This window comes from Hippocampus zosterae, chromosome 2, assembly GCF_025434085.1.
Source record: "Hippocampus zosterae strain Florida chromosome 2, ASM2543408v3, whole genome shotgun sequence".
NCBI classification, from domain to species: domain Eukaryota; kingdom Metazoa; phylum Chordata; class Actinopteri; order Syngnathiformes; family Syngnathidae; genus Hippocampus; species Hippocampus zosterae.
Window position 1 is genome coordinate 31,855,268 of NC_067452.1, and position 27,832 is coordinate 31,883,099.

General features: G+C 42.8%; 1 protein-coding gene across 11 annotated transcripts; it reads left to right on the forward strand.

Annotated features, from left to right (window-relative positions):
- Positions 1–427: 427 nt before the first annotated feature.
- On the forward strand, positions 428–27,782 carry kcnq2a (potassium voltage-gated channel, KQT-like subfamily, member 2a). 11 transcript variants are annotated; one of them, XM_052059746.1, is made up of 17 exons: positions 432–942; positions 9,286–9,376; positions 9,472–9,598; positions 9,690–9,865; positions 11,246–11,371; positions 11,483–11,593; positions 13,793–13,888; positions 13,980–14,074; positions 16,106–16,165; positions 17,072–17,101; positions 19,324–19,529; positions 20,607–20,624; positions 21,276–21,381; positions 22,003–22,134; positions 23,423–23,491; positions 25,885–25,978; positions 26,099–27,782. In XM_052059746.1, exons 1-17 carry the CDS (start codon positions 635–637, stop codon positions 26,915–26,917), a joined length of 2,664 nt encoding a protein of 887 aa, XP_051915706.1. In that variant the 5' UTR covers positions 432–634; the 3' UTR covers positions 26,918–27,782. The 11 variants fall into 11 exon arrangements, 8 of the variants coding, with proteins under 8 accessions (XP_051915710.1, XP_051915711.1, XP_051915712.1 ...); XM_052059754.1 differs by lacking the exon at positions 20,607–20,624 and adding an exon at positions 17,735–17,788 and having other exon boundaries at positions 433–942; XM_052059748.1 differs by lacking the exon at positions 23,423–23,491.
- Positions 27,783–27,832: the final 50 nt, after the last annotated feature.

Below are 27,832 nucleotides of genomic sequence, written 5' to 3' on the forward strand. Positions count from 1 at the left end.
CACATCACCGTGAGCCTCCCTTTGGTTTTTTGTTTATTTATTTTTTGACGGGGCTGGTAAATAAAAATGTTTCCTCTCCTGCAGGTTTTTTTCAATATTAAAAAAATATATATTTTTTTCTGAGCTTTCTCCTAGGTGTCCCTACAATAGCGTGACGGCAAAATTTGGCCCCCTTCCAGCATTGACTGGAATGCCTTTACATCATTTGTGAAGGGATGCGCTCAAGTTCTTGAAAAAGTGTCTTCAAATCAATTTTCATTTTAAACTTAAGCTCCGCTTCAGCATTTGTGCACTCTTCGTTACAAATTCCGATTCAATGTGAAGAAGCAAGACACATTAATTCCACTAAAAGGCAACATTGATCACTTGGGCAGCAGCTAATTAGATAAGCTGGCAAACTAAAGAAACGTATTCGTTTTCCTGACCTGCAAGGCAGGCGGAAATGGAAAAGACGAGGTGAAAGTCAAACTGCAATCAATGAGAAGAATATTCCATTTTGCTCTCCCGCACCGACCGCATTGGCCGCGGCACTTGAGCGCGCGCGCACACACACTCACACACACTCCTCATTCAGACACGGCGATGCATTCCGACGCTACGGACCACTCCTCGCTTGAGTCGACACGGTTTTAGGATGGTGCAAAAATCCCTCAACGGTGGCGTTTACCCAACTCAAGCCGGCGAGAGGAAGCACAAAGTCGGCTTCGTGGGTCTGGAGCCAGGGGGTCCCGAATCAAGCCGGGACGGGACGCTGCTCATCGCGGGCGCGGAGAGCAGCACCAAGCGGGGCAGCGGCATCCTTTGTAGACCCAGAGGCAGCATCTCAGCCGGGGGGAGATCCAGAACCCCCAAGAAGAATGCCAGTTATCGCAAGCTGCAGAATTTCCTCTACACTGCGCTGGAAAGACCGCGGGGATGGGCGTTCATCTACCACGCTTATGTGTGAGTAATGCTTCTTCTTGGCCTTTTAGGTTTCGACGGGGGCGGGGGTACTGACAGACTGCTGTTTTTGTGCCATTTGAAACGATTATGCGAGGCATATTCTTTTCTGATGACTATCGTAGTAGTCAAAAGTTCATAAGGTGTTGGCATCACTTCACGTGTGTCATCTTTTTTAATTGTCATTGTGTTGCTGTCTCTCTTTGTTGCGACATTTTGATGAGTGATCGGTCCCGATTGGATTTTTCATCTAACTTACTTTACTCAAATGTTTGGCATGCCTGTTTTCTATTCCTGACATTTGTCAAAATGGGCTCGTTACAACCTTCACCCTCTGCCAATGAAGAAACAATGGAAAACAAACAAAAAAGAGGATAAAAGGAGAGATTTGAGAGCTTGAAAAAACAGGGACATAAAGCAGCAACATGCCGGGGCAGCACCAAAATCTTAGCCCCAGGGGAGGAAGGGTGCTTGAATGTGTTTTAATGTTAATTGTAGTTATTTCATTCGTTTTCCTTCACAGTCAGTCAAATAACCTTTGCGTGTAGTTAAAAATAAACAAAGAACAGTCTGGACATAAGTGAACCCCCCCTTTTTTTTTAAATGAAGAAATAACACTGCGTTCATTAGTGTATCACTGTGAACCATGTTTGCCTTTTCACGTCAAGTGCAGAAAGCTTTTGGAAGCGCATTGCATTGTGGGATATGGTGGCCATTTTGGCCTATCCGTAACAATGGTGAATGTACACAAAGCTCTTTTGTCACGTCTGTTTCTTGTAAAATGCAAGAAAGTGAATGGGACTTACATGGAAACAGACCACAAAGTCTCACTGATACTATTTCTTTCTTCTCTCTACTGCGTCTTTCTTGGACTTGTTAGCTAGTTGGTACAAGTTAGCAGCTTCTTCCATGGAGGAACGGTGAAGAAACCGTCTCTGATGTTCAGCATGTTTGAGTGGTAAGAATAGTCTGACCATAAAAATAAATAAATAATACGTGAATTGATTAAAAAATATATATATATATACCGGTATATGTATATATATATATATATATATATATAGAGAGAGAGAGAGAGAGAGAGAGAGAGAGAGAGAGAGAGAGAGAGAGAGAGAGAGAGAGAGAGAGAGAGAGAGAGAGAGAGAGAGAGAGAGAGAGAGAGAGAGAGAGAGAGAGAGAGAGAGAGAGAGAGAGAGAGAGAGAGAGAGAGAGAGAGAGAGAGAGAGAGAGAGAGAGAGAGAGAGAGAGAGAGAGAGAGAGAGAGAGAGAGAGAGAGAGAGAGAGAGAGAGAGAGAGAGAATAAATATTGCAGTTATACAGATGGTAGATAAACTAGCTGCTGGCAGATGGTAGGTAAACTGTGCAGCACGATCACAACCACAAACAACAGTCTCATTTTTTATTCAACATTCTTATTTTTTTCAGTTTGCCCAATATTTTTGTGCTTCCTGATAACACTAGCACTAGCAGTCCAGCGTTTCACCTGCCTTGAGCTACACACTGGACTCAACTATAGCCTATAGGTAACACGTTAAAAGAGAAATGTTCATATTCATACTGGAATATATAATAGGTAAACATAATGGGGAAATGTTCACAATCTGGCTGTGAGTAAGTTATTGTGGTAGTGAAAATGCATGCTTGGGTAGTTGGCAGTCAAATTGGCCCAACTACTGAAATATTTACAGAGCATGGCAAATTGACTGCCTTGGAAGGAGTAGTAAGACTGTGCTTTCATGGAAAAACACAGACACACACTGACACACATACGCTCACGCACATGCAAGCTGTCTGGATTGTTGAAATGTTAGTTTAATACCTTAACGGTGGACTAAAATTCCATCCTCACCAGTTAGGGGAATCACAGCACTCAGACTACATTACTTGCATTGTGGATGAGGTGGATGCTTGGAGAAATACAGGAAAACACATTTAGATCCAATCTGTAGCGAAAATCCTAAAATATTTTCTGTGGAATCCTTCAAACCGTTGTCATTACGTCTCATAATTAAAGTGGGAATTGCCGTTTTTCAAACTGTTAGCAAGATTTGAATGCAATACATTCATTCATTCATTCATCTTCCAAGCCGCTTGATCCTCACTAGGGTCGCGGGGGGTGCTGGCGCCTATCCCAGCTGTCTACGGGCAGTAGGCGGGGGACACCCTGAATCGGTTGCCAGCCAATCGCAGGGCACACAGAGACGAACAACCATTCGCACTCACACTCACACCGAGGGACAATTTAGAGTGTTCAATCAGCCTGCCACGCATGTTTTTGGAATGTGGGAGGAAACCGGAGCACCCGGAGAAAACCCAGGCAGGCCCGCGGAGAACATGCAAGCTCCACACAGGGAGGCCGGAGCTGGAATCGAACCTGGTACCTCTGCACTGTGAAGCCGACGTGCTAACCACTGGACTACCGGGCCGCCGAATGCAATACAATACATCCATATTTATATTGCGCTTTCACAACAGCTGCAGCTGTAACAGAGCGTTTAATAAAACAGTTAACAAAGTAAAATAACAAACACATGTAGCCTCAAGACAAAAAAAAGATTCAAATTGGAAAATAGCATGTATCGAGTTATATATCTAATTGTCTTTTATGATACATGTATGCTGGCTTTGAATCACTTTGACATTGCTGATGATTTTTTGTTTCGTTGAATTTAATTAACTTGGATGGTTTGGACATTGGAGAGCTTTTTAATTTTTTTTTTTTTACCTGTTGTTGCATTTTCATAAACATGACAAAAACTACAGCTGTACCATGTTAAATCATACCGTAGCCCATGTATGACGAATCTTAGCAACACATCTTTTTTGGAGAGATTCATACCCTGAGTAGCCTCACTTCCCCAAAGCGAATTTGTGCGAGACATGCACTGTAACGTGCATGGAAAACAAGGTGTCCTTAGCCATGGTTGCTATATTGCGAGCATGATTTATTCATGATCAAGTGACATGTTGCCCTTTTTTTGTGTGTGTGTGTGTGTGGGGGGGGGGGCTGTCCAATTCCTTCTTTTCCACTCTTGTTGCAAACCAGGGGTAAATAATCCGGCCAAGAAACCGTGACTGCTGGGTGTGCCCATGTGTGAATGGCATATGATTGGCAAGAATCCTGGGTCACACCTTCTGTCTCCACAGTCTTTGACTGGCTGTTCTTGTGAAGGTCCGTCCATCCATTTTCTGATCTGCTTTATCCTCACAAGGGTCGCGTGGCATGCTGGAGCCTATCGCAGCTTTCTTCGGGCAGTAGGCGGGACACACACCCTGAACTGGCACACAGAGACGAACAACCATCCGCGCTCACACTCACAGCTAGGGACAATTTAGAGTGATCAATCAGCATGCCGTGAATGTTTTTGGAATATGGGAGGAAACTGAAGTACCCGGAGAAAACCCACACAGGCATGGGGAGAACATGCAAACTCTACGTAGGAAGGCCCGAGCTGGAATCGAACTCACGACCTCTGCACTGAGGTCGACGCGCTAACCACTCCACTACCAAGTTCTTGTGAAGGTGTTTTAAAAAAAATCATGATTAGAATAAAATGAGAGACATATATTGAGGTCAGGGAAGGAATATCTAAATAATTTAACTGAATGGGTAACAACAATAAAACAGTAACATAGCTGCTTGTGGCTCCCAGTGTTGCCTTTTCTGTGGAAACCGGGTCGAAACGGCTCTTTGAGTGTTAAAGGTTGCCAAATCTTGCATTAGACACTCAGAGGTACAAATCTTGTGCCTTTTTTTGACACTTAATGTAATGCTCCTCTGGCCATCCCAACAGGGAATCTAACCCGATGCATTTCGACACCATTTCTTTCTACAGGGTTCGCAATCCCGGAATGGTCCAGCATCAAAAGAGACCATTATGGACTGTCAAGGTCATTCGTGTGGATTGTACATTTAAGACATGCAGATCAATCACTGACATTCAGCTGTTTGATCTCTCATTAGCAAGGACGCCTGTTGTCAATAAGATTGTTATATCCAACATCATATCCCAGCTTGTCCTCCGAGACTTATCAGTTTTTGAGTGTTGGCAGCGAATATGGAGCTCAGACTGTGAGGCCAGATCCTGTCTGAGCGTCATTATGTTCTTTTTGCAAAGTAGAGAGGCCTCTTCAGCAGTAAAGATGCAATTCGGTCACCTGCACCCTCAAGGAAAGACAGGAAGGAACAAAGTAAGGGAAGGAAGGGCACTGAGGACGGATTGAACTTTAGTTTTTGGCTGAGCTAGTCAGCTGAAAACTAATGTCGAGGCAAACAGATGCTCCCTGCAAAGACGCTGCCTGATACAGGCTCGGTTAGCTTTGGCGTGCCTTTCACAAACACCTTCATAAACCACCTTCAGTCTTTTAGCAGTTTTCAATAATATAGTACTTCTACAACAGGGAACATCAATGAGAATATATTTTTTAATACACCGTGTTCAACTGTTATCAATGGAAAGGCAAAAAAAATACATTCTTTGACAAAAAATGTCACACTTGTGGAAATGCCGCTTAGCAGTGACAGAAATCAAACTGGCAAAAATGTGAAGGGAGAAATGGACTGTGGCTAATAATATGAGTAATTTGGTGTCATGTTCTAATACAATGTTTTGATCTCTCCGACTGTGTTGGTCTTCTTGTCTTGATTAGACAACTCAAATGTGATTTTCTTGGAAATGGGCTCAATTTTCTCGTATTAAAAGGCGCCGGTTGGGCCCAACAAACCCGACAACCAACCCCAAAAGAATTTACCGATTTCCCCAGCTCGAGTTTGTCGCAGTCTATATTTAGCTTTGACGAGCATGTCGAGGGAGGCAAAGTAACACTGAGTGCTTGATCTGCAGCTCAGCAAAAAATGTGTACTTTTCTACATCCAGAAACCTCTACTTGGCTTGATTAATCAATAGTCACATTTCTACTTGCTATATTTTTCTGTATCGCTGCATTCTCCCCAAAAATTTAAAGTTGGAAATGGCCGGCCACCTATGATGAAAAGTGCCATGGAATGACACCATGCAGTCAAATCTCAGACTCTAGAAGCTGGGGGCAAATGAACCCACTTTAAAATTCTTCATTTTCCAGAAATTCCAGATTTCTGGAAAATGGAAATGGAAAAAATGGAAAATGGAAAATAGAAAATGGAAAACCTCCAAACCGGCCACCGGTTTGGAGGTCTATATGAATCTTTGTCTTTTATGAGAATGTATAAGGAAAAAGTAGAAACTAATTGTTTGGCTGCTACAGGGGGAGAATATCTTCCCCGGTAGTTACTGATGATGAAGTTTGCCGTGAAATGCTTCCGGTTTATCGACATTCCCACAGATAGAAGTCCCGGTAGTAGATGGCCTGATGGATAACTAGATTTATTTAATGGCCATAATGCAGTAAAGCTTTTCAACTCGGAGCGAGAAATGTTAATGTGTGAATAGTGCAAAAGCTGACAGAAGCAATACTGCACACAAATGTGATAAGTCAGAGAGAATGTGAAGACATTTTTTACTCTCATTCCAACAAATTACAAGACAGGAAAACTCATAAAAAGAACTCTTGGATGGCGAGGCAGAACATAAGCTTCTTTCACACATTGTAAGTGCTGTGTTTTACCCAGCAGGCTTTGACTACAGTGGCCATCAATGATGTATGGGATGCTAAAAACACACACGTTCATTACAGAAGATGACCTCACCGTAACTTGAATAAAACAACCTAGTGTGTGCAGCAAACACACTTTGACGTGCACATGTAAATGCGCTCTACACCAGAGATAAAAAAACCCAAATGATTTCTACTGTTTCTTCTCATTCACTCTTTGTTTGCAAGTCACTGTTCCTGGAGTAGAACGGATGTGATGATTCACCATTGACCAATCAATAGAGAGCCGTGGGCCCACATCTGCCCTTTTGCTACTCTGCCATTGTGGGCAGAAGTCCAACAGATATGGTCCAAGTTTTATCTAGTACCCTTGACAATTTTGCTCGAAACCGATCCCAAACTGTCAGGACTATGAGGCAATCAGACCTTTGAGACAAACTTAAAAACTCAAGAGAGACTACAGGTCAAGCAGAGTTGTCTCTGCACAAGGAGAGTGAACGGGTGTCATCCATTGCAATCGCCGAACAGCTCTGGATACAGTTTGCTCGTCTGCCCCTTTTTATTGTCTCATGGATCGTCCTAATATACAAACTTTTAAAGGGGTGGGGAAACACACAATGTTCAGTATTTCTAGGCGAGTGGACGAGTCATGCTGACGATTGGCTTGTGAGAGCAGCTGTGGCCGAAATCTCCACTTCCGGGTTGCGATCAGGAACAAGCTGGTGTCTTCAACACGATAACCTACTTTGATTCGCACACCGTGTACTTTTCTTTTCACTAAGTATGTCAATGAAGTCCTTGCAGTGTTGGACTAGTAGGTTGATTATACATCTAGAAGCAGATAGTGATAAATGAAATCCAATTATTCATTCATTCATTCATCTTCCGAACCGCTTGATCCTCACAAGGGTCGCGGGGGGCGCTGGAGCCTATCCCAGCTGTCCCCGGGCAGTAGGCGGGGGACACCCTGAATCGGTTGCCAGCCAATCGCAGGGCACACGGAGACGAACAACCAACCACGCTCACACCTAGGGACAGTTTTAGAGTGTTCAATCAGCCTGCCATGCATGTTTTTGGAATGTGGGAGGAAACCGGAGCACCCGGAGAAAACCCACGCAGGCCCGGGAAGAACATGCAAACTCCACACAGGGAGGCCGGAGCTGGAATCGAACCCGGTACCTCTTCACTGTGAGGCCGACGTGCTAACCACTGGACTACCGGGCCGCCCGAAATCCAATTACTCTTACACAAACTGAACCAAACGCTCCGTGGAAATGACTAGAGTGAAATTCCCATGTGTAGTCTGCAGTATAAAATCTTGATCATCTCCCACATAATAATTGACCCGATTTAAGAATTTTGTCAAATGTATGGAACCCAATTTTGATTCATCCTGGCCTGAAGCAATTCATGCAAAGTTTTGTGCAGTATTTTGTTGCAAACAGCAAAGGTTTCAACTAGAAGAACACAAAGGTGTGATTTAGGCGTGACCATTCTAGCTGTGATTCCCCCCCCCCCCCCCCCCCCCACTTTCGATGAATGATTTTCAAATGATCATGCCTAATTACGGCAACATCTAATCAGCCCTCTGATAAACCTAATGGTTCTGAACCAAAATTGGCTTTTGTGTTCTGTCCATTAAACCAGAATAGGGTTCATCACAAAGATATTAGGGTTGTGGTCAAGGACTCTCCTAAACTGCTTCCAACAACGTATTTAAAATGTCTTTGAAAGATGGAGAATTACCAGGCAGGGAATATAGGGGTCTCAATGTAAGACTTTTTGATAGAATTCATAAGATAAGTACAAACAAACAAAAAAAAAATTTATATGTTGGTTGAATGAGGTCATTTATGTTAACGTGGCCAATTACTTCCCAAAGTGAACAGGTGACACCTACTGTAATTCCGAGCTCTTGTGGTGTGTGGCGTCATTACCCTTTACTGTAATGAATGCCGCTCATGTCAGATTCTTTTTCATCTGCTGCATTGGTCCCAGTTTCGAATTTCGCCGGGCGTTCTCCATTAGCTCGGCATTGGATTCTTTCCAGGAGATCTTGTCTATAGGAGGTCCCCGAGGGTGTGTCCTGCCGTGTCTCATAATTCAGTTATCTCACATCCAATGAAATGATAGCTGGAAGTCATTTTGGCATGGGAGGGGCGTTTGCGGAAATGATTTTTTTCCACTACTACTTCAATGACTCAAACTCCATCATGTGCTTGTCTCCTATTGAATTGATAGATCCTTACTGATTACTTTCAGCTGCAGTCGTAGCTGTGCAATCAAATCTTTTTCGCGATCGCTGAAATCAAAAGCTTGCAGTTATCTATCTTGGTTTCTTCTAAACTTATTTGTTCCAAAATGTTCCTTCCTTTCCTACTCACTTCTGCTATCATTAGTCATCCTTAATGAGCTACTTGGCCAGTCTCTGTAAATGAGAGCACCGCCCAGACATGATTCATCCATTTTCCCAACTGGGTTCATTCAAATTCTTGGAATCAAGTCTTTTGTTTTGAATTGACCTACGCAAACAAAGCCCAGCGTTGAATCTGAAGTGAACTAAGAATCTTGGTTGCTTCAGATCAATGGCCACCTTGCCAAACAGTCCATTTTCCCTTGTTTTTTTCTTTGACGTTACATGCCATTGAAGAGAGAGAATTTGACTTTCTTGACCCTTGTAAACAAAATAGTAATTTGTCACCATTGTATAACAATCGCATACTTACGGTCTTCTCTTCTTGTGATCTTTCCTAGTTTCCTCCTGGTCTTTTCCTGTCTCATTCTCTCAGTTTTTGCCACCATTAGAGAGTTCAAAAATAGCTCAGAGAGTGCCTTGTACATCCTGGTGGGTATCCCTTCCAGAATTTAATGCACAACCTAATTTATGTTTACCCTTCAGCCCAAACCGTGAACGCCACCCTTTTGTTTCTGCTCCTACAGGAAATTGTGACCATCGTGGTGTTTGGAGTGGAGTACATTGTGCGGATATGGGCTGCTGGCTGCTGCTGTCGATACAGAGGATGGAGAGGGAGGCTCAAATTTGCCAGGAAGCCTTTCTGTGTCATAGGTGAGAAACGTTCACGTCAAATGTCCATGGAGATTCTCTGTCGGAGTGTTTTTGGGCAACGGTGTTCAATGTGGCGTGCCGCCGTCGTCAGACATGATGGTCCTGGTCGCATCAGTGTCGGTGCTGGCAGCTGGATCGCAAGGCAATGTTTTTGCCACATCGGCCATCAGGAGTCTGAGGTTCTTACAGATCCTTCGCATGCTGCGTATGGACCGTCGTGGGGGAACTTGGAAGCTACTTGGATCAGTCGTGTACGCCCACAGCAAGGTGGGCAGACAAGCGGCATGTACCGTAGAATAGTGTGATTTGGTCGAATTAAAAGTGAATGGAACGTTCTGTTCCAGGAATCAAACTCTGTCATCATAAAACGTTTGTTAAACACATTGGAAATGGTTACATAAATGTTGTAAAATCCTTTGACAAAGGATTGGGATTAGATTTGACCAATTTTTCATTGTGTAGTCGAATTCGACTTTCATTTGACAGATTGAAATGCAAAAAGAAAAAACATCAGATGAAAATGGAATATGCTGTACTTATTAGTATTGATGATAGTGCTTATTGTTATTCTTATTTTCTTTATGATGTGCCTAATGGCATAGTGGTACTTTCACCCGACTTGTTTGCAGGTAGCGTGTGTTCAATTCCCATTCAGTGACAATGTCAAGAGTTTTCTGTCTGTTGCCCAATGACTCAACGGTAGTCTGCCTTTCGTCAACAGTCTGCTATGATACGGCTCCCCGTGACCCTGAAAAGGATAAGCATTATAGAATACGGATAGACTCTCATAGTATTAGATTATCAGTCTCATTCGCCAGCAAATTGCTGCCTGAGTGACACACTTAACGTGCAGTCGTGTATCCTGTTAATGCATCCTAAAAGTGAAGTATTAGCGAGCACTATAAGGCAGCAAACCACAGAAGGCAGTTTATGTGAATGTGAGGTGGTGAGAAGGAGCCACAGCTGATGGGTAAACATCCAAAGACAAGACACGAAATAAAATGGAACTTTGAGTTATGAACTTCCCTTTTTACATTTTTCAAAAATGACCTGTACTTTTTTTCTGGATCTACGTTGTATCCTTCTGTGACATAGCACAGAAAGCCATAGGCAGACGTTCCACCTCTGCATCCTTTGATCATCCAATCACCATTCTAAGAGCAGTTGCCTACAATGATTATGCTACCCAAAAAAAAGTTTCACTGGATCGGTGTGCCAGAATCAAATCAACCAATGAACTAGGAAAGAAACACTTAAATCAAAATTTCCCCATGTCATTATGAAAAGAAGACTTTTTCAACAAAGGAGCTCTTTCTTGGTTTAAATGTTCAGTATTTTATTTCTTTATAAAAGTGTATTTTAACTTATTTCTATATTGCATCATATTTATTTTTAAACACACACTGGTAAAAAGTAAGGATGATTTAAATTAGGGGCCGGAACGGATGAATTGCATTTCCATTCGTTACAATGGAAGTCATTACCTTGGTTTATGAACATGGTCAAGAAACCGATTAAATTTATAAATTGAGGCTCCACCGTACTTGCCCGAGATGAACACCATCATGTCCAGTTTTCTAACCATTTTAACGTCTCACTGTATTACTGTTGGTCTGCTGATGCTTCCTGCATCGCCTATATGTGCAGGAGCTCATCACAGCGTGGTACATCGGATTCCTGTGTCTCATTTTGGCTTCATTCCTGGTCTACTCGGTGGAGAAGGAGTCCAACAAAGAGTTTGAGACCTATGCAGATGCCCTTTGGTGGGGACTGGTAGGACTCATCCATACTTCTTCATCATAATAATGGTCAAACCTTACAGGTATTTGTTCATTCACTTCATCATTTCACCGAAGAAATGTCTTTTCAAAAATCTTTCCCCAGATAACTCTTACCACCATTGGCTATGGAGATAAAGTTCCAAAGACTTGGAATGGGCGCTTACTGGCGGCCACCTTCAGTATGATTGGTGTGGCCTTCTTTGCGCTTCCTGCTGTAAGTGACATACAGCATGTGCTTTGTTCCGTAGTGCGTCATAAAGAAAGATTTGGTTTGCTTGCTGTCCGAGGATGTAAAATGTGTATCCATTCAACTTCCAAGACAGCTGCAGTAGGCTCCAGCATGCCCGCAACCCTCGTGAGAATAAAGAAGAAGATTTGGACCATAATATGTCAGAAAATAGGCAAATATTTTGATAATTGTTTTCCAAAGTAAAAGCATATGTTTGAAAATGTCTTACTTTGATTAAGAACAAATCTGATCAGTCTACCTTCATGCTTTTGCCAACCCACGAAAACACTTAATTTTCACAAGATCTTTATCTCCTTCACATTCACAAACCTCCTCTGTGGCCGACTCCGGATGTATATGTTACTCATTACTACACGCTCAGCTTTTTACCTCTGATTCAAAGATGTCAGAGTCAGCAGTTGTACGGGTTCATTGTACCCTTTGTGGGAAAGGAAAAAAAAACTATCATGCAGTGTCAGCACTCAGTTGACATGGAGTTGTGTCTGTGAAACAAAATTTACACTTTCGCTACTTTTGCTAAAGCCTACGAGCTGCCTTTGGGCAAGTGGTCACGAGGCAATCACAGAGCACGTGTATAGACAAACAAGAATTCACACTCACCGGCGGCCCGGTAGTCCTGTGGTTAGCACGTCGGCTTCACCGTGCTGAGGTACCGGGTTCGATTCCAGCTACGGCCTCCCTGTGTGGAGTTTGCATGTTCTCCCCGGGCCTGCGTGGGTTTTCTCCGGGTGCTCCGGTTTCCTCCCACATTCCAAAAACATGCATGGCAGGCTGATTGGACGCTCTAAATTGTCCCTAGGTGTGAGTGTGAGCGTGGATGGTTGTTCATCTCTGTGTGCCCTGCGATTAGCTGGCAACCGATTCAGGGTGTCCCCCGCCTACTGCCCGAAGACAGCTGGGATAGGCTCCAGCACCCCCCGCAACCCTCGTGAGGATCAAGCGGCTCGGAAGATGAATGAATGAATGAATAATTCACACTCATATTCACACTCATGGGCGGCCTGGTAGTCCAGTGGTTAGCACGTTGGTTTCACAGTGCGGAGGTACCGGGTTCGATTCCAGCTCCGGCCTCCCTGTGTGGAGTTTGCATGTTCTCCCCGGGCCTGCGTGGGTTTTCTCCGGGTGCTCCGGTTTCCTCCCACATTCCAAAAACATGCGTGGCAGGCTGATTGAACACTCTAAATTGTCCCTAGGTGTGAGTGTGAGTGCGAATGGTTGTTCGTTTCTGTGTGCCCTGCGATTGGCTGGCAACCGATTCAGGGTGTCCCCCGCCTACTGCCCGAAGACAGCTGGGATAGGGTCCAGCACCCCCCGCGACCCTAGTGAGGAACAAGCGGCTCGGAAGATGAATGAATTCACACTCATGATGGACTAGTAGTGGCTAGCATGTACACCTTTCTTTTCTTCTCTTCTCATGTTCGTCACTTTTTTTTTCCAAAATCTATTTTTGTGTCCAGCACAAGTCTAGCGCAAACTGCAGTCTTAACTGCGTGCATTTTTGTTTTTTTTTAGTATTTTCATGGTTGGCTGGAGTTACAAATGTGCATTTCCACTATTCTGGGTGTGAACACAGCCGAATTGATTCAATCGGCTTCCCTCATTCCATTCGGCCTACCTGTCAGAAGAACGGTGTTTATAAGGAACTGCAAGATCTCCATGCGAGGATTATGTTAAGTTGGCCGCTGCGAAGTGGGCACTTTGAGACCTCCTTCAGATGAGAAGATGATAATACTAATTATCATGCATTCAGTTAATTGATTTCTATAATGATTGTGAGATAATGATGCATGCTGATGTCATATTTCTGAATGAAATACGATGACATATCCTACGAAAACAGCATCGCCAAAACTTAGACCTGGTATTACGTGGTCTAAAGTTTGGTCTACTTTCTGTTCCCTAATTGTCTGGTGCGCATATAACATGTAATAGAAATTGCCTTTGGTCTGCAGGAACAGTCAGCGAGACCCAGTGCAGTGTGTCAAATTCCTAAATGCAGTAAAGTAGACTTGCCCTGGCATAAAAATTAAACTATTAGACGTTTCATTTAAAACACAGTAGTTTCCACATTATGTACTAACATGAAACAGCACAGTCTGTTGCTTTTCACTGCATCTGGAAAAGAAAAGATTGATTTTTAAAATCCACTGTGATCTTTTGTAGGGCATCCTTGGTTCTGGTTTTGCCCTCAAAGTCCAAGAGCAGCACAGGCAGAAACATTTTGAAAAGAGACGCAATCCTGCTGCAAGCCTCATCCAGGTACCTGTTGAATGTCGCAAAGTTTCACTTGGCTCGCTTGTCTTTGTCAGAAACCATCACCACCATAATTTTGTGCCACATCTCCCTCAAGGCTGCATGGAGGTTTTATGCAACCAACCTTTCCCGCACAGATCTGATATCCACTTGGGATTTTTATGAGCAGACTGTAGCAACCCCGATGTACAGGTAGGCTATCGTTCAATCCGATGTTCCCTCACAAAAGTATGAATAAAACAGTGTCAGAAAAGTGAGGCGGCCCGGTAGTCCAGTGGTTAGCACATCGGCTTCACAGTGCAGAGGTACCGGGTTCAATTCCAGCTACGGCCTCCCTGTGTGGAGTTTGCATGTTCTCCCCGGGCATGCGTGGGTTTTCTCCGGGTCCTCCGGTTTCCTCCCACATTCCAAAAACATGCATGGCTGGCTGACTGGACGCTCTAAATTGTCCCTAGGTGTGAGTGGGCGTGAATGGTTGTTCGTCTCTGTGTGCCCTGCGATTGGCTGGCAACTGATTCTCGGTGTCCCCCGCCTACTGCCCGGCGACGGCTGGGATAGCCTCCAGCACCCCCCGCGACCCTAGTGAGGATCAAGCGGTTCGGAAAATGGATGGATGGATGTCAGAAAAGTTCCAGGGCTGATATTACAAACTATGAGTTTTCCCCTTCAGTGTGAGACAGACTGCCAAGCAGCACATCTACAAAGTGATTCTGAGACATTTGCTTTGTTTAATGCAAGAAAAAGGTGAGAATTGTACCGTAACCTTAGTTTGAAACCCTACTTTGAAACCCTAACCCTAGTTTGAAATCTTTATTGTAAACCCTAACCATAATTTGAAACCCTAATTGGACACCCTAACCCTATTTTGAAAGCTTAACCCTACTTTGAAACTCTATGTTGAAACCCTAAACCTGGCCTAAAACCCCAATTGAAAGCCCTAATCTTAGTTTGTAATCGTGATCGGAAACCCTAACCCTAATATGAAACCCAACTTTGAATTCCTAACTCTAGTTTGAAACCCTAACCATAGGTAGAAACACGAATTGGAAACCCCAACTATAGTTTGAAACCCCACTTTAAAACCCTAATCCTAATTGTAAACCCTAGTTTGAATCCCTAATCAGAGGCCCTGACCATAGTTTGGAAGCCGATTTTGATACCCACACCTTAGTTTGAAACTCTACTTTGAAAGCCTAACCTTAGTTTGAAACCCTAATTAGAAACCCTTTCCTAGTCTGAAACCTGAAGCCTAGTTTGAAGTTCTTCTTTGAAACCCTGCCCCTAGTTTGAAATCCTAAATGGAAAACCTAACTCTAGTTTGAAACCCTACTTTGAAACCCTTACTGTCGTTTGAAACCCTAAATGGAAGCTCTAACCATTGTTTGAAGGCCTCTTTTGATACCCTAACCCTAATTTGGAACTCTACTTTGAAACCCTAACCAAATTTTGAAATCTTTATTGTAAACCCTAACCCTAATTTGAAACCCTAATTGGACACCCTAACCCAGTTTGAAAGCTTAACCCTACTTTGAAACTCTATGTTGAAACCCTAAACCTGGCCTAAAACCTCAATTGAAAGCCCTAATCTTAGTTTGTAATCGTGATCGGAAACCCTAACCCTGAATGGTAGCTCTAACCATTGTTTGAATTGTTTTCCATTGTTTTGATACCCTAACCCTAATTTGGAACTCTACTTTGAAACCCTAACCAAATTTTGAAATCCTTATTTGAAACCCTAACCCTCGATTTGTATTCTACTTTGAAGCCCTAACTAAACCTAGTCTAAAACCCCAATTGAAAACTCGCACCCTAGTTTGAAACCCTACTAAGAAACCCTAACCCTAATTTTAAAGCCTACTTCGAAACCCGAAACCTAGTTTTCAATTTTAATTGGAAACCCTCATCCTACTTTGGAACCCTTATTGAGGGTTCCAATAATAATAAATACCATTCATCCCAGTTTGAACATTCAGTTCACAAGCTGCTTTTGTGACTGTCACAGCCAACAATTTATCCTGGAGCTGGATATTGCAGCTTGTCTGCTATGCTTAGAAATTTCATTCCAAGTCGGAAATGAAAGGTGGAAAGGTGATGAGCCGCACAAAAGTCAACTGCCAGAGTGAATGCAATTAACACCCGCAGGCGAAAATCAACCTTTGGTCAGCAGGGGAGTGAGTATATTTTTACAGAATAGCTGAACGTTGCAAGTGTCTCCCTTTTCAGATTAATCCCGCCGTTGAATCAACTGGATCTGCTGAGGAATCTAAAAGGAAGGTCTTTCAGGTACCATCACCACACTAAAAAAGACCAACTAATAAAGTGGAACCTCTAAAGTCAAACAGAATCCATTACAGGAAGCTGGTCTAACACTCCATCATATTCCAACACAAAAAAGGACATCATACACCCACTGTTGATTGTACAAATAACAAAGTCAACATTTTAACCCTTTCGGGGACAGCGGTTAGATTAAGATTAAGAAAACCTTTATTAGTCTCGCAATGGAGAAATTCCAGATTCACAGCAGCAAAGTTATGAAAGGAAGAAGTAGAACAACAAAAAAATAGGAGCTGCTGGAAAGGCAGCCACTCTCGCGGCGCCATTTTGAAGTCAAAATAACAAAAATAACACAAGACAACACATAGGACAGAGACAGTCGTGCAATTAGTATAGTAATAATAATAATAATACATTTTATTTATAAGCACCTTTCAAGACACCCAAGGACACTTTACGATAACAAAAAACACAAAACAATACGGTGGACAGTTCATCATGTTATCAGGTTATAGGTTATCATTATTGGTCCATGAAAGGATTAACTTGATCTGTGTGAACCAAATGACCCAACCAAGTTTGAATGTGGTGGTTCTTCGGAAGTTTTGATTTTATCCATTCACAGTTTTGTAGTCATGATTTTGAATTTGGCACCACTGGTTCAGTGTGTGTCAGTGGTAACATTACGATAAACAAGAGAGGTGACATTTTAAACTTGGAATGCATCTCAACATGCAGAAGTCGCCCAGTGGAGCCTCTTCTATCGTTCATTTTTTCAATGGATTACTTTAACCAGATTTTCAAAGACAACCATGATTTTTAAAGGCTGCTTGGAAGACGTTGTTTGATTAAAAATTATCTGTTGCTCCGAGCGAATCTTCATTTTGACCAATGTGCCCATTCTGTTCACAGGAAGGAGTCTCAAACAGAAACCTCTCCCAGGTCTGTAATATGATTGATTCAGTTGTCTCTTCTTCCTGTTGGCTACTCTTCAACTCTGCTTTTAGCTGCTGCTGAGCCACTCTTCTTGGGGGGAGTATGTGTGTGTGTGTTTTTGTGTATGTGTCAGTATGTGTGTGTGTGTGTGTGTGTATGTGTGTGTGCGTGCATCCGCGTGTGCGTGTCTATTTGGCAGCCATGGGTGTGGCTGTGCGTTCCGAATTCCTCCTTCAAGAATGGCCATTCTGCATTTGCATACAATGTGTGATGCTCAGGGTCGAGTGCTCACAGCTTCCTTATACATCCCATCAATAAGCTGATTTTTGACAGCAAAGCGTTCAACATCACCACAGGAAAAAGTGTTTAGTTTTTTTTTAAACACTTTTCAATGCTTTTGCTTGTCGCCTGCTTCCCTCAAACTGGAGAAATATAGACATCGCAACAACACTTTATTGCGACTGCCGGAATTAGAGTGAAATCAAAACACCAAAATGTTGAAATTGATCATTTAGGGCGTCGATGCTCGCGGAGATACGCTATTTGCAATAAAGTGTCTTTACATACACGATGTAGCACATTCCGCTGTTTTTGGCACTGTACCCACACTTTTGTTTTTGTCTCCTCTAACTGCTCCAGTAATGAGAATGCACACAAAGACAGACTTTGTGGTTGCTGTCCAAGAACTTTTAGGTATCGTTATTGCACAGATACTACCCACTGCACTGCAAGTTTGTGTCTCACCGCCCGTACCTCACTTCCAATTCCTCCTACAATACAATTTCTTTTTTCTTTCTTCTTCTTCTTATTTTTGTTAGTGTAGATATGATAAGTTTGGTTCATGTGAAAATTGCAATTTTTTGCATCTTAAGTGCACCACTCGATCCAGCAAAAATAGTGTGCGATTGAAACAAAAAGACAGGATGTGATTCAATTGTAAAGAAAATATATTAATTATTGTATTACTACGGAAAAATACATTTTTATTTTCTTGTCATTGTTTCATAATCTAGTCTTGTAACCTGATAGCACGTTAAGGTGTCCACTGTAGTTGTCATGTTTTGCATGATGGTAGTACAGAGGACCCTAAAAAGCAGGGAGGCAGGGAGGAGCAGGGTGGAGTGACCAAGATGTATTCAACAAAATGTAAACAGGAATACACTGGAGAAACTAACTCAAAAACTCACTCAAATAAAGTGCAGCAAAATTACAAGAAATCAAAGCAGCAACAACCTAAGACGGAAAACAAAACATGACACGTGCACACAGCAACAAAGACCCGACATCGAGTGGTCGTGCCGGGAGTCCTTTTAAGCAAACAAATTAATGACACAATGACCAACAGGTGTGCAGCTGCAGGCGGAGCGCTACAGTGCCACCCATTGGCCACAAACAGAACCACGACAGTAGTAACCGCTGTCCCTGAAAGGGTTCCACTTGAAGAAATATTCGTTGCATCTATATACAAAATCACACCCCCTTTTCTTACCCTCAGGGGGAATATTCAGCGTTACAGTAACATAATACATTGCCTGTCCAGCAGAAGTGGCATCTGTAAAGCTAACAGCGCAGGGGAGTTTAAAGACCAAGGAGCAAAAGTCATGGAGCAAAAGCTGCAATACTGCAATACAGACCAAAAAAAGAATTTGGGATCACAAAGGCATTTGCGGCATATCTGTGTTCAAGTAAAGAGAGCACCTTTTATAAAGAAACAGTTTTTTTAATGTAATTTTTTTATTATTAACCTATCATAGCTAATGTATTTAACATTTATTTGAATCAGCTTATAATGAAAGCTTTTTATTTGCTTGCTGCCTTTTTGCCGCTACTGTCAATCTTCTGTCTTCTGTTCACAAAGGACATTGAATATGATCCTTTATTTCTTTATCGCATGATTTGTTTCGTCCTTTTGCACACACAGTCGAAAGAGACACCACCGCTCATCCTTTTGAGATGTCACTTCCCATGCATGCTTGCTTGTAGCTTCCTGCAGCTTGCCTGACCTGCTGAATGTGCCCTACTATGTTCCGATACGGACATGGCTTCCACTGCTGTAGGTTCTCTTGAGGTAAGCGTCACATGAGCGTGATATCTTTTTACATTTGAACAAGCCAGAAGATAATGAGACAAATATTGTTTACTGAACAGATTATGACTTTACGTCGCGGTAAATATGACGTGCTATTATTTCCACAAAGGCTCACCATTTCTTGACTTGGTCCTTCTAGTCGGAAGGCGAGCCTAAAGGACAAGATGTTCCCCAGTCCTTCCAAAGCTCCATTGGCCAAAGGGAAAGACCAGTCTCCTGGGCCAGAAGATGGCGCGGAGGCGAGCCCCAGCAAAGTCGCTAAGAGCTGGAGCTTTACGGAGAAGAACCGAGGGCCCAGGCATTCTCTCAGAGTCCGAGGCAGCACCTCGCGCCAAAACTCAGAGGGTAAAGCATCTCACATATACTGTGTGTGTTCATTCTGCATCTCCTGAATGTTTAATTGTGTAAAACCTTTTTTAAGGCCATACAGTTTTGTGCCTTTAGAAATTTCCCAGACTTCTAAAATTTTGGGGAAGCAAAAATATACTTCTGCTGGGTTGCTTATGGTGTCATGGTACACTTGCCTGACTTGTGAGCGGGCAGCGTGGGATCGATTTCCCACTCGGTGTGCAAATGTTTGTCTCTATATGTGCCATGCGACTGACCGGCGACCAGTGCAGGGTGTAGTCTGCCTTCTGCCCGTAGTCAGCTGCGATAGGCTCCAACAAATCCCAGTTCAGGATAGGCGGTGTTGAAAATGGATGGATGGATGGATATTTCTGCTGTCTCTTCGGAGTAAATGAAAAATTTGTCACGTTAGCTCTATTTATTGCTTCAGAATACATTATAACAGTGGTGTCAAATGTACAGCTCGCGGGACGGAATCAGACCCCAAAGAGGTTCGTTCAGGCACGCGAGATAATTTAAATGTCAAAAAATGCATAAAAGAAACGGAATGAATATTTTAATAGGATGTAATTCATGGATTATACGCTAGGGGGACACCGAGTAGAAGACAACATTGACTGCTGTTGTCTTCCTCTGATCAAAACAGTCTCCGTCTGTCACTGAGACATACCTAAGACAGCAGACGGTATCAACGACATATGAATACTTTATTTTTCACACATTTAATAGCACTCTATTTAGTTTAGTGTAGGCAGGGATTACATTTAGATTTTATGTGACCTTCAACAAAGTAGCGTATTAATGCAGTGTGAAATTTTGCCCGCTGGTTACACGATGCGAGTGTATGCCTCCGGGTTTAATCCAACGCATTCCTTTTTCAATTCATGACATAGTTTTTATTGACATTCATTTCAGGACATATAAAAATACAAACTGTTCATTGTCTCCCCATATGTGCAGCTCGTGTGCCAAGGAATTCCAAGAACAAGTATATCAAATTTGTCTGTTAGTGGCGTTCTCACTCGACTCCATAATGAATTGTTTTTTGTGTCTTTTCTTTGTCTCTCCTTGCAGCAATTGAAGGTTTAATAAGTAAGAAATTGGGATATTTTGGGTTGGCTTATATGATAGTTGTCAAGACACGCTTCATTAATATGAAAAACATGCATGCTGAAATCTGCAGAGATTTTTTTCACTTGACATGAACCCTTTTTTTTTTAACCACCGAAATTGGGGATCTGGAGCCACCAACAAATTTGAAGTGAACACAATGCCATTGATTGTGGGTGCAGTAAATTCATCGTGGGTTCAAATCAAGTGGTGTTAATTAAAAGGTCAAATGCCTCCAAATTGCCCTAGTCACCATTTTGCATGAAGAGTCCTCACTTTTTTTATCGAGCATCCGCCAACAGCAGTCAGGCTAGAGAACCTATGCCCGACTGCTGTCAAATTCATCACCTGGCTCAACTGAATTTAAGAATTACTCTGCTTAATTTTAGACTACTTGTCAAAGGTTTCAACAAAGCTTCACACTATTTGTACTATCCTTTGATTCTTCACTGATTTTAATTCTGTTTCACAAAGCCAACAAACGTCGCTCACAAACATGCTGTTGACCACTTCCCATTCAATTCTCTGTCAAAGACAAAAGCAGCAGCTTTGCTTTGCCTCTTCTCTTATTCTCTAGAATCGCGTAGGCCAAAGTCATCTTTTCTGAAAAGTGTCTTTCTCTCTGTTCTGTAGAGTCAAGCTTTCCAGGAGAGGACATTGGCGACGACAAGAGTTGTCACTGTGAGTTTCTCGCTCAAGAATTGCCACCAGGGTTAAGGGCTGCAATACGAGCAATATGGTAAGCGCTCGCATACAATTCTCCTCTGCTATGTTTAGCTGCACCTGCGAAAATGTTGTGGTTCATGTTGGTCCGATAACTACGATTAATTCATACCTTCATTTAGCGTCACCATTGCTGAATTTTCCATGCTCCTCTTTTCATGCCTGTTATACGTCCAACGTGTGTAAATGTAGCATTTGTAGGCAAAACGCAAGTCTGCAACTGAACGTAGATTTTGCTGCGGCTTCTTCCAGAGTGAGTCACTCGTATGATTTGTGTGATAAAGTGTTTGCGTTGGACACCCATTCCTGAGGCAACCCACCAATTAAAAAAAAAATAATCTGATTTTGGATTAGCAGTGGCTGGGCACAAAAGGCAACCGCAACACTACTAGGCCTGAATCCGATCGTGGACATTTCATGCTATTTAATAATTGTTTGAATAATATCTGTTTAAAGTCATCTTTTATTTTAAAGACAAAAACACATGTTCCCTCTCCAGCTAAATGAAAGGATTCACCTCACTATTCCAAATCCAGTTGGAAACCGTTTCAGGGCAAAACTTATCATGTTATCAGGTTACAGGTTGTCATTTTTGGTGCATGAAAGGTTTAATGGTGAAAAATGTGACTTCCCTCAGCATCATGACCTTTCTGGTGTCAAAGAGAAGATTCAAAGAGAGCCTACGGCCGTACGATGTTATGGATGTGATCGAGCAGTACTCTGCAGGTCACTTGGACATGTTGACCCGAATCAAGAACCTACAATCCAGGCAAGCACGCGTTCACTGTCCAGGGCAAACCTAATCAGCATCACCTTACAGAGACAGAATGTATACATGAAGAATGTACACAAGCATCACTATGTATAGTATGTACCGTATTTTCCGCACTATAAGGCACACTTAAAAGCATTCAATTTTCTCAAAAGCCGATGGTGCACCTTATACGCCGATGTGCCTTACATACGGCTCAATATTCCGATTTTTTGGACGTAGTATTTAAATGTTCTGTGAAGCGTTTTGTTGCAGCTTCAGCAGCTGTCAAAGCTCGGTATGAATAAAGCTGTATTGTATTGTATTGTATTACCTTTAGCGTAGCTCCATCTAGTGGATGCATACCACAACTGCAGCCTCTATTGTAGCCTGTATTCCATGTGCCTTATAATGCGGTGTGCCCGATATATGAACACAGTTTTAAAATAGGTCATTCATTAAAGTTGCGCCTTATACTCCAAAGCGCCTTGTAATGCGGAAAATACGGTAAATGTTGACTCTTCTTGTCGTTGTAGTGAACATACGGATTATCGTGTTATTGGATATAAGCCATGTTTTTTGTATACACACATGCGCGTAAGCCATTTGCCCGTTTCATTTCTCAGACATGTGTTGTATTCAGTTGTTTACATTAGTGACATTGTAAAAAGTACAATTCACTAATTTGAATCTCAGATTGCGACATGTCGTTTGCGGTACGAGCCCGTCCTAAACAAGATGTCATTGTTTATGTCCATGAAAGATCTTCTATGAACCGTACATGCAGTATATTCCAACAGGAAAACTCTTACCGTCACTGTCGGGCAGAAACCTCTTATGTCCAAAGCTGGTCATTTCTTATTTTTTCACAAACTAATTTGGCAATCCCAGTGTGATAGTTGTTTTTTTAATTATTTTTTTTAGATTGTAACAAATTTACAAATCTAAATCCTTTTGATGGTGCATTACCTGAATAGTGATGGTTTTTGAAATGTGAGGATTGTGCCCAACTCCAGTGTTGCACTTTCATGCAGATTTCCTTACCTGACTGACTATGTCTTTTGTCTATGGTATAGGTGTCAAACTCTGGTCCTCGAGAGCCTTTTTCCTGCATGTTTTCTATCTCGCCCTGTTGCAACGCAGCTGATTTAAATGATCAGCTCATCAGCAAGCTCTGGAAAACATGCAGGACGGCAGCCCTCCAGGAGTTTGACACCTGTGGTCTCCGGAATATATTGAAAGCGAAGATTTGCCACAAGGCTTCATTTCTGGATTGAGCTCATATCGTCTCTGTGTGCCTTGCCAGGATAGATATGGTTGTTGGGGCCCCTCCCCCATCAACACCTCGCCATAAGAAGTCCACTGAAAGTCCTAGGTTAGGTCAAAAGACTTGTACATCCAGAGTGATCATTTTGCAAGCTTTGTCCTCAGTGTTGAACGAGCGATATAAGACGCTAACTAAAACCAATATATTTTGCCAGAGAGACCCCCTTTTGAGTTCAAGCCACTTGTATGTTTCAATCAAAGAGAGCATGCATGCAGACAGACACATAGTAACACTTGAGAGGACTATGTACGAAAATCAAAGCCGTGATAAGTCATGTGACTGTGGCCTCACTCAGATAGGGGTCCTTTGCTTGGTGTCAAACTGGAGAGACAGATAGCAAAAGCCCCCCCACCATCAGGATGAAATGTTCATGATGACGCATGAAACCACAAATACGTATGCAAGAGCATGTTCTCACATTGATTTAATACAATTTTGTACAAATAGGGCGGCACGGTAGTCTAATGGTTAGCACGTTCGCCTCACAGAAGTGGGTTCGATTCTGGTTCCGGCCTTCCTCTGTTTTTCATGTTCTCCCCATGCCTGCGTGGGTTTTCTCCGGGTACTCCGGTTTCCTACCACGTTCCAAAAACATGCGTGGCAGGCTGATTGAACACTCTAAAGTGTCCCTAGGTGTGATTGTGAGTGCGAATGGTTATTTGTCTATGAGTGCCCTGCGATTGGCTGGCAACCAGTTCAGGTTGTATCCTGTCAACTGCCCAAGGACAGCTGGGACAGGCTCCAGCACGTCCGTGACCCTTGTGAGGATAAAGCGGATTAAAAAATGGATGGACGGATGGATGGATGGATTGTCTAAATCGTGATGCAGAAGAAATGTTTTGGTTGCGGGAAAAGTTTATTTTTAATTCTTAAAAATAAATAAATAAATAACCCAACCCAGCTTCTAAATTTTGTAGAAATGTAAAGTATTTAATAGTTAAAATTAATTGAGGTCTGGGCTTGGGTTGTTTTTTTTTTAGCTTGCTTAGAGAATAGTCATTCTGTTGATTACAATGCCGTCCTCCTTTTAGCTACAAAATTCTTGTGAGAACATGTTGCATGCATTGTGTTGCATTTTGGACCAGGACCTTATTCTCTCACTAAGCACCACATCATCGTGATTGGGAAACAGTGAACTGTATATGTTAAGCATGTATTAACACCTCAGATCAACAACACATTACTTATTTGAATATGCTCACTTCATTTTCACATACAGCGGAACCTCAAAGGTCCAGCAATATGTTCTGCATCGTGACAACTTCAATTTACAAACTTTAAAAAAATGTGCCATGTTAAAACTGGCACTTGAAAGGGTTGGACAACCTCAAATATAAATTATCTACTCACCAGATGGAAAAGCTGACTGTATCATTACTGCTTGTAAAGTGAGTCGGTTCACGTTAATTGTAAAAGCAACGAATTTTGCAGTGTACATTTGTACTCTTCTTCTTTTATGATTGGCAACTTATTGTTGCTTTAGCGACTTCCCACTTCCCGCCATCGCAGTCAGTTCGATTGTTTGAATTTCAAATTGAGCAGAACGAATGAATTGCGCTACTAAAGGGGAAGCTGAAATCAGAGGTTCCACTGTAGTTTGTTGTCGTTTTTATTGTTTTTTTTCACCGTTAGCATGACAACGTCAACTGTTTTCATACGTTTACCATGTAAAAGTAAGTCACACTTTGTCTTTTGCAAAGGTAGTCTCTGTGGAGTTTTCTGCTTGCAAACATGGGCAAAGGTCCGCTCAACACTATATTTTTTTTCTTTTTTAAGAGACATTTATATAGCTATTGTTGCTGTCCAATATAAAGTATGCATTTGCAAGTTGGGGGAACCGCACTAAATTTGAAGATATGTTAGACAGCAATGCTATACAGTAATCCATCGTTTATCGTGGTTAATCAAAAACCAACCACCTGCGATAAACGAAAATCCGCGAAGTAGCGATGACCCGCCCCTCCCCCCTCCATGTACCGGTAGGTTCATGTACATAATATTTATAAGGCCAAATTTAATGGTATACATGCATGTAGAAATACATTTTGAAGTAATTAACATGACTTAATGCTGTATACTAATAGATTTAAATTTGTATAAGTTAGGTTAGCTTATGAATAACAAAATACAATAAACATATACTGTACATGTAGTACAGTACTGTACATGTTGCTCTATGTGACTCACTGTTGTTCTGCTGACTTTCGCTGCTTCGGACCTTTTGTAGACTTTTTGCGGACTTAAAAACAACAACCCCCCAAAAAATTGTGAATTCGTTTGAAGAAATCCGCGATAAACGAACCGCGAAATAGCGAGGGATCACTGTATGTTCCTACGGCATTGTTAAAGACCAGAAAATCCACAAATTACCTTTTACCTTTGTGTATGTTACATGAATATACAATTTTTGTAACCTCAGATCTGACATTTTCTCATGCTAGAGTTGACCAAATAGTGGGAAAAGGTTCAAAAGGTGAGGCAGAGGCTGCGGAGGACACAAGCATGATGGGACGTCTGGTTAAAGTTGAGAAACAGGTGAGGACGACAGCTCTGGTTGGATGGATGGATGAATGGATGGATGCTTCTCAGAGTGCGTTTTATGTTTTGGGTGGTTTTCATGTTTTCTTGGTTGGGGGGCTTCCCTTCTGCCTGCAGGTGGTCTGCATGGACAGAAAGCTGGATTTTCTGGTCCATGTATATATTCAGCGCATGGGCATCCCTCGCTCTGAGACAGAGGCCTTTTTTAACTCCAAAGAACCATATCCGGCGCCACCTTACCACAGCCCAGTGGAGAGCAAGCAGAAGGACGAAATGGTCAAGGAGGAACGGGAGATGGACTTCTTGTGCACTGAAGGGTCTTTAGAGCAGAAAGAGCCTTTGTCGGATGCGCATGTGTCGGGATCAGCGGCTTCCCCGTCTGGTAGTCACAGTCGCCCTTCTACCTCGTGGCAGCATCAGCTGCAGCACCCTGTCAGCCAGCCGGCCTGGAACAGCAGCGTGGCCAATACCCCTTCGCCCGTCGGCGGCAGCGATTCCCCTCGACTGTTCCGCCTTCCCCCTCCGCCCGCTCCACCCCACGACCGTTCAAGCCAAGAGAGCGGCTCCCTCAGCAGGAGACGTCACCGGAGGCCGAGGCGTCGTCCGCAGGACGCCACCAATGCCGGGAGCGACACGTCCCTCTCCATTCCGTCCGTGGACCACGAGGAGCTGGAGCGCTCCTTCAGTGGCTTTAGCATCTCTCAGGCCAAAGAGGACTTTTTCGGGGCGTCTTTTTTCCCAGGCTCCGGTGGCGGCGGAGGAGGAGGGTCGACAGCAGGGACAGAAGCCGGAGCCCCAGCGCCACTCTGTGCCAAGTTGAGGCCATTCCTCGCGGAAGGCGAATCCGACACAGACTCGGACCTCTACGCTCCCTCGCCCTTGTCCTTCTCTGGCGAGGCCTCCTGTGGAGAGAAAGGATGGCCCGGACTCAAGTAGCTTTGCCCACTACGGCCTGCTTGGCAAAGACGCCAAAATGGTCATGTGACCTAGAAGCCAATGTTGCTTATCATTTTTATTCAATGATTTTTGATTCAATGATTTAATACTGAACATGGACACGATTTGCCCTCAAAGCACTGTCTGGGATGTAGTAGAACACAATAAGCAATGCTTTAATACAGAGGTATCATACTCAGTTTTGTCACGGGCCACGTCAGAGATATGGTTTTGCTTGGAGAGCCATTATGACTGTGAACCCATACAAGTGGAGATCACATATCACATTAGACACACAGGGCTGGACTGCCACCAAAGAAGGCACCGCACATGTAACGTGCGGTGCTGCGAGCTGAGGTGGCAGCCACTAGCCATGGACAGCTAGATAAAGACTTCTAGATTTTCACAGGTTCTTGTGTAATTGGTAGCAAAAAGCAAGCTTGACCATGCTTGACTTGAGAGGGAGCCAAGTAACCAATTGACATATTAAAGAGGCGCCACCATGTGGCGTGATACCGTACTACCATAAATGACGAGGATGCAGCACGCGTATGTAAAGTTTACATTGTAAACATACACACTTGTGCACGTTCGTGATTGACAAGTGAAGCTTCATAAAGCACTTGTGATAGTTTTTGACTCCTCTAGATGGCACTCTTGGTTTAAAGATGCCATGGAATTTTCATACATTTCCATTGGACTCACCTTTATAGTCAAACAAAGAGCACCATCTTGAGGAGTCAAAAACGATCAACGATCAAGAGCTTCATGAAGCTTCGTTTTCACATCACGAGACTGCACTTGCAACCATGACTGTGGATTGTATGATAAACATGAACTTCTCAGCCATGTTCTTTGCTTACTATGGCGTGAAAATAATGGAACTATTCTTAAGACAGATTCTTATAAAATTTG

Excerpts from the sequence above, each read along its gene's own strand:
- kcnq2a (XM_052059754.1), top strand. The coding sequence starts at position 635 with ATGGTGCAAAAATCCCTCAACGGTGGCGTTTACCCAACTCAAGCCGGC. Across the intron at positions 17,102-17,734 it reads CAAACAGAAACCTCTCCCAG|TAATGAGAATGCACACAAAG; the intron begins GTCTGTAATATG and ends TAACTGCTCCAG. Across the intron at positions 19,530-21,275 it reads CTCGCGCCAAAACTCAGAGG|AGTCAAGCTTTCCAGGAGAG; the intron begins GTAAAGCATCTC and ends TCTGTTCTGTAG.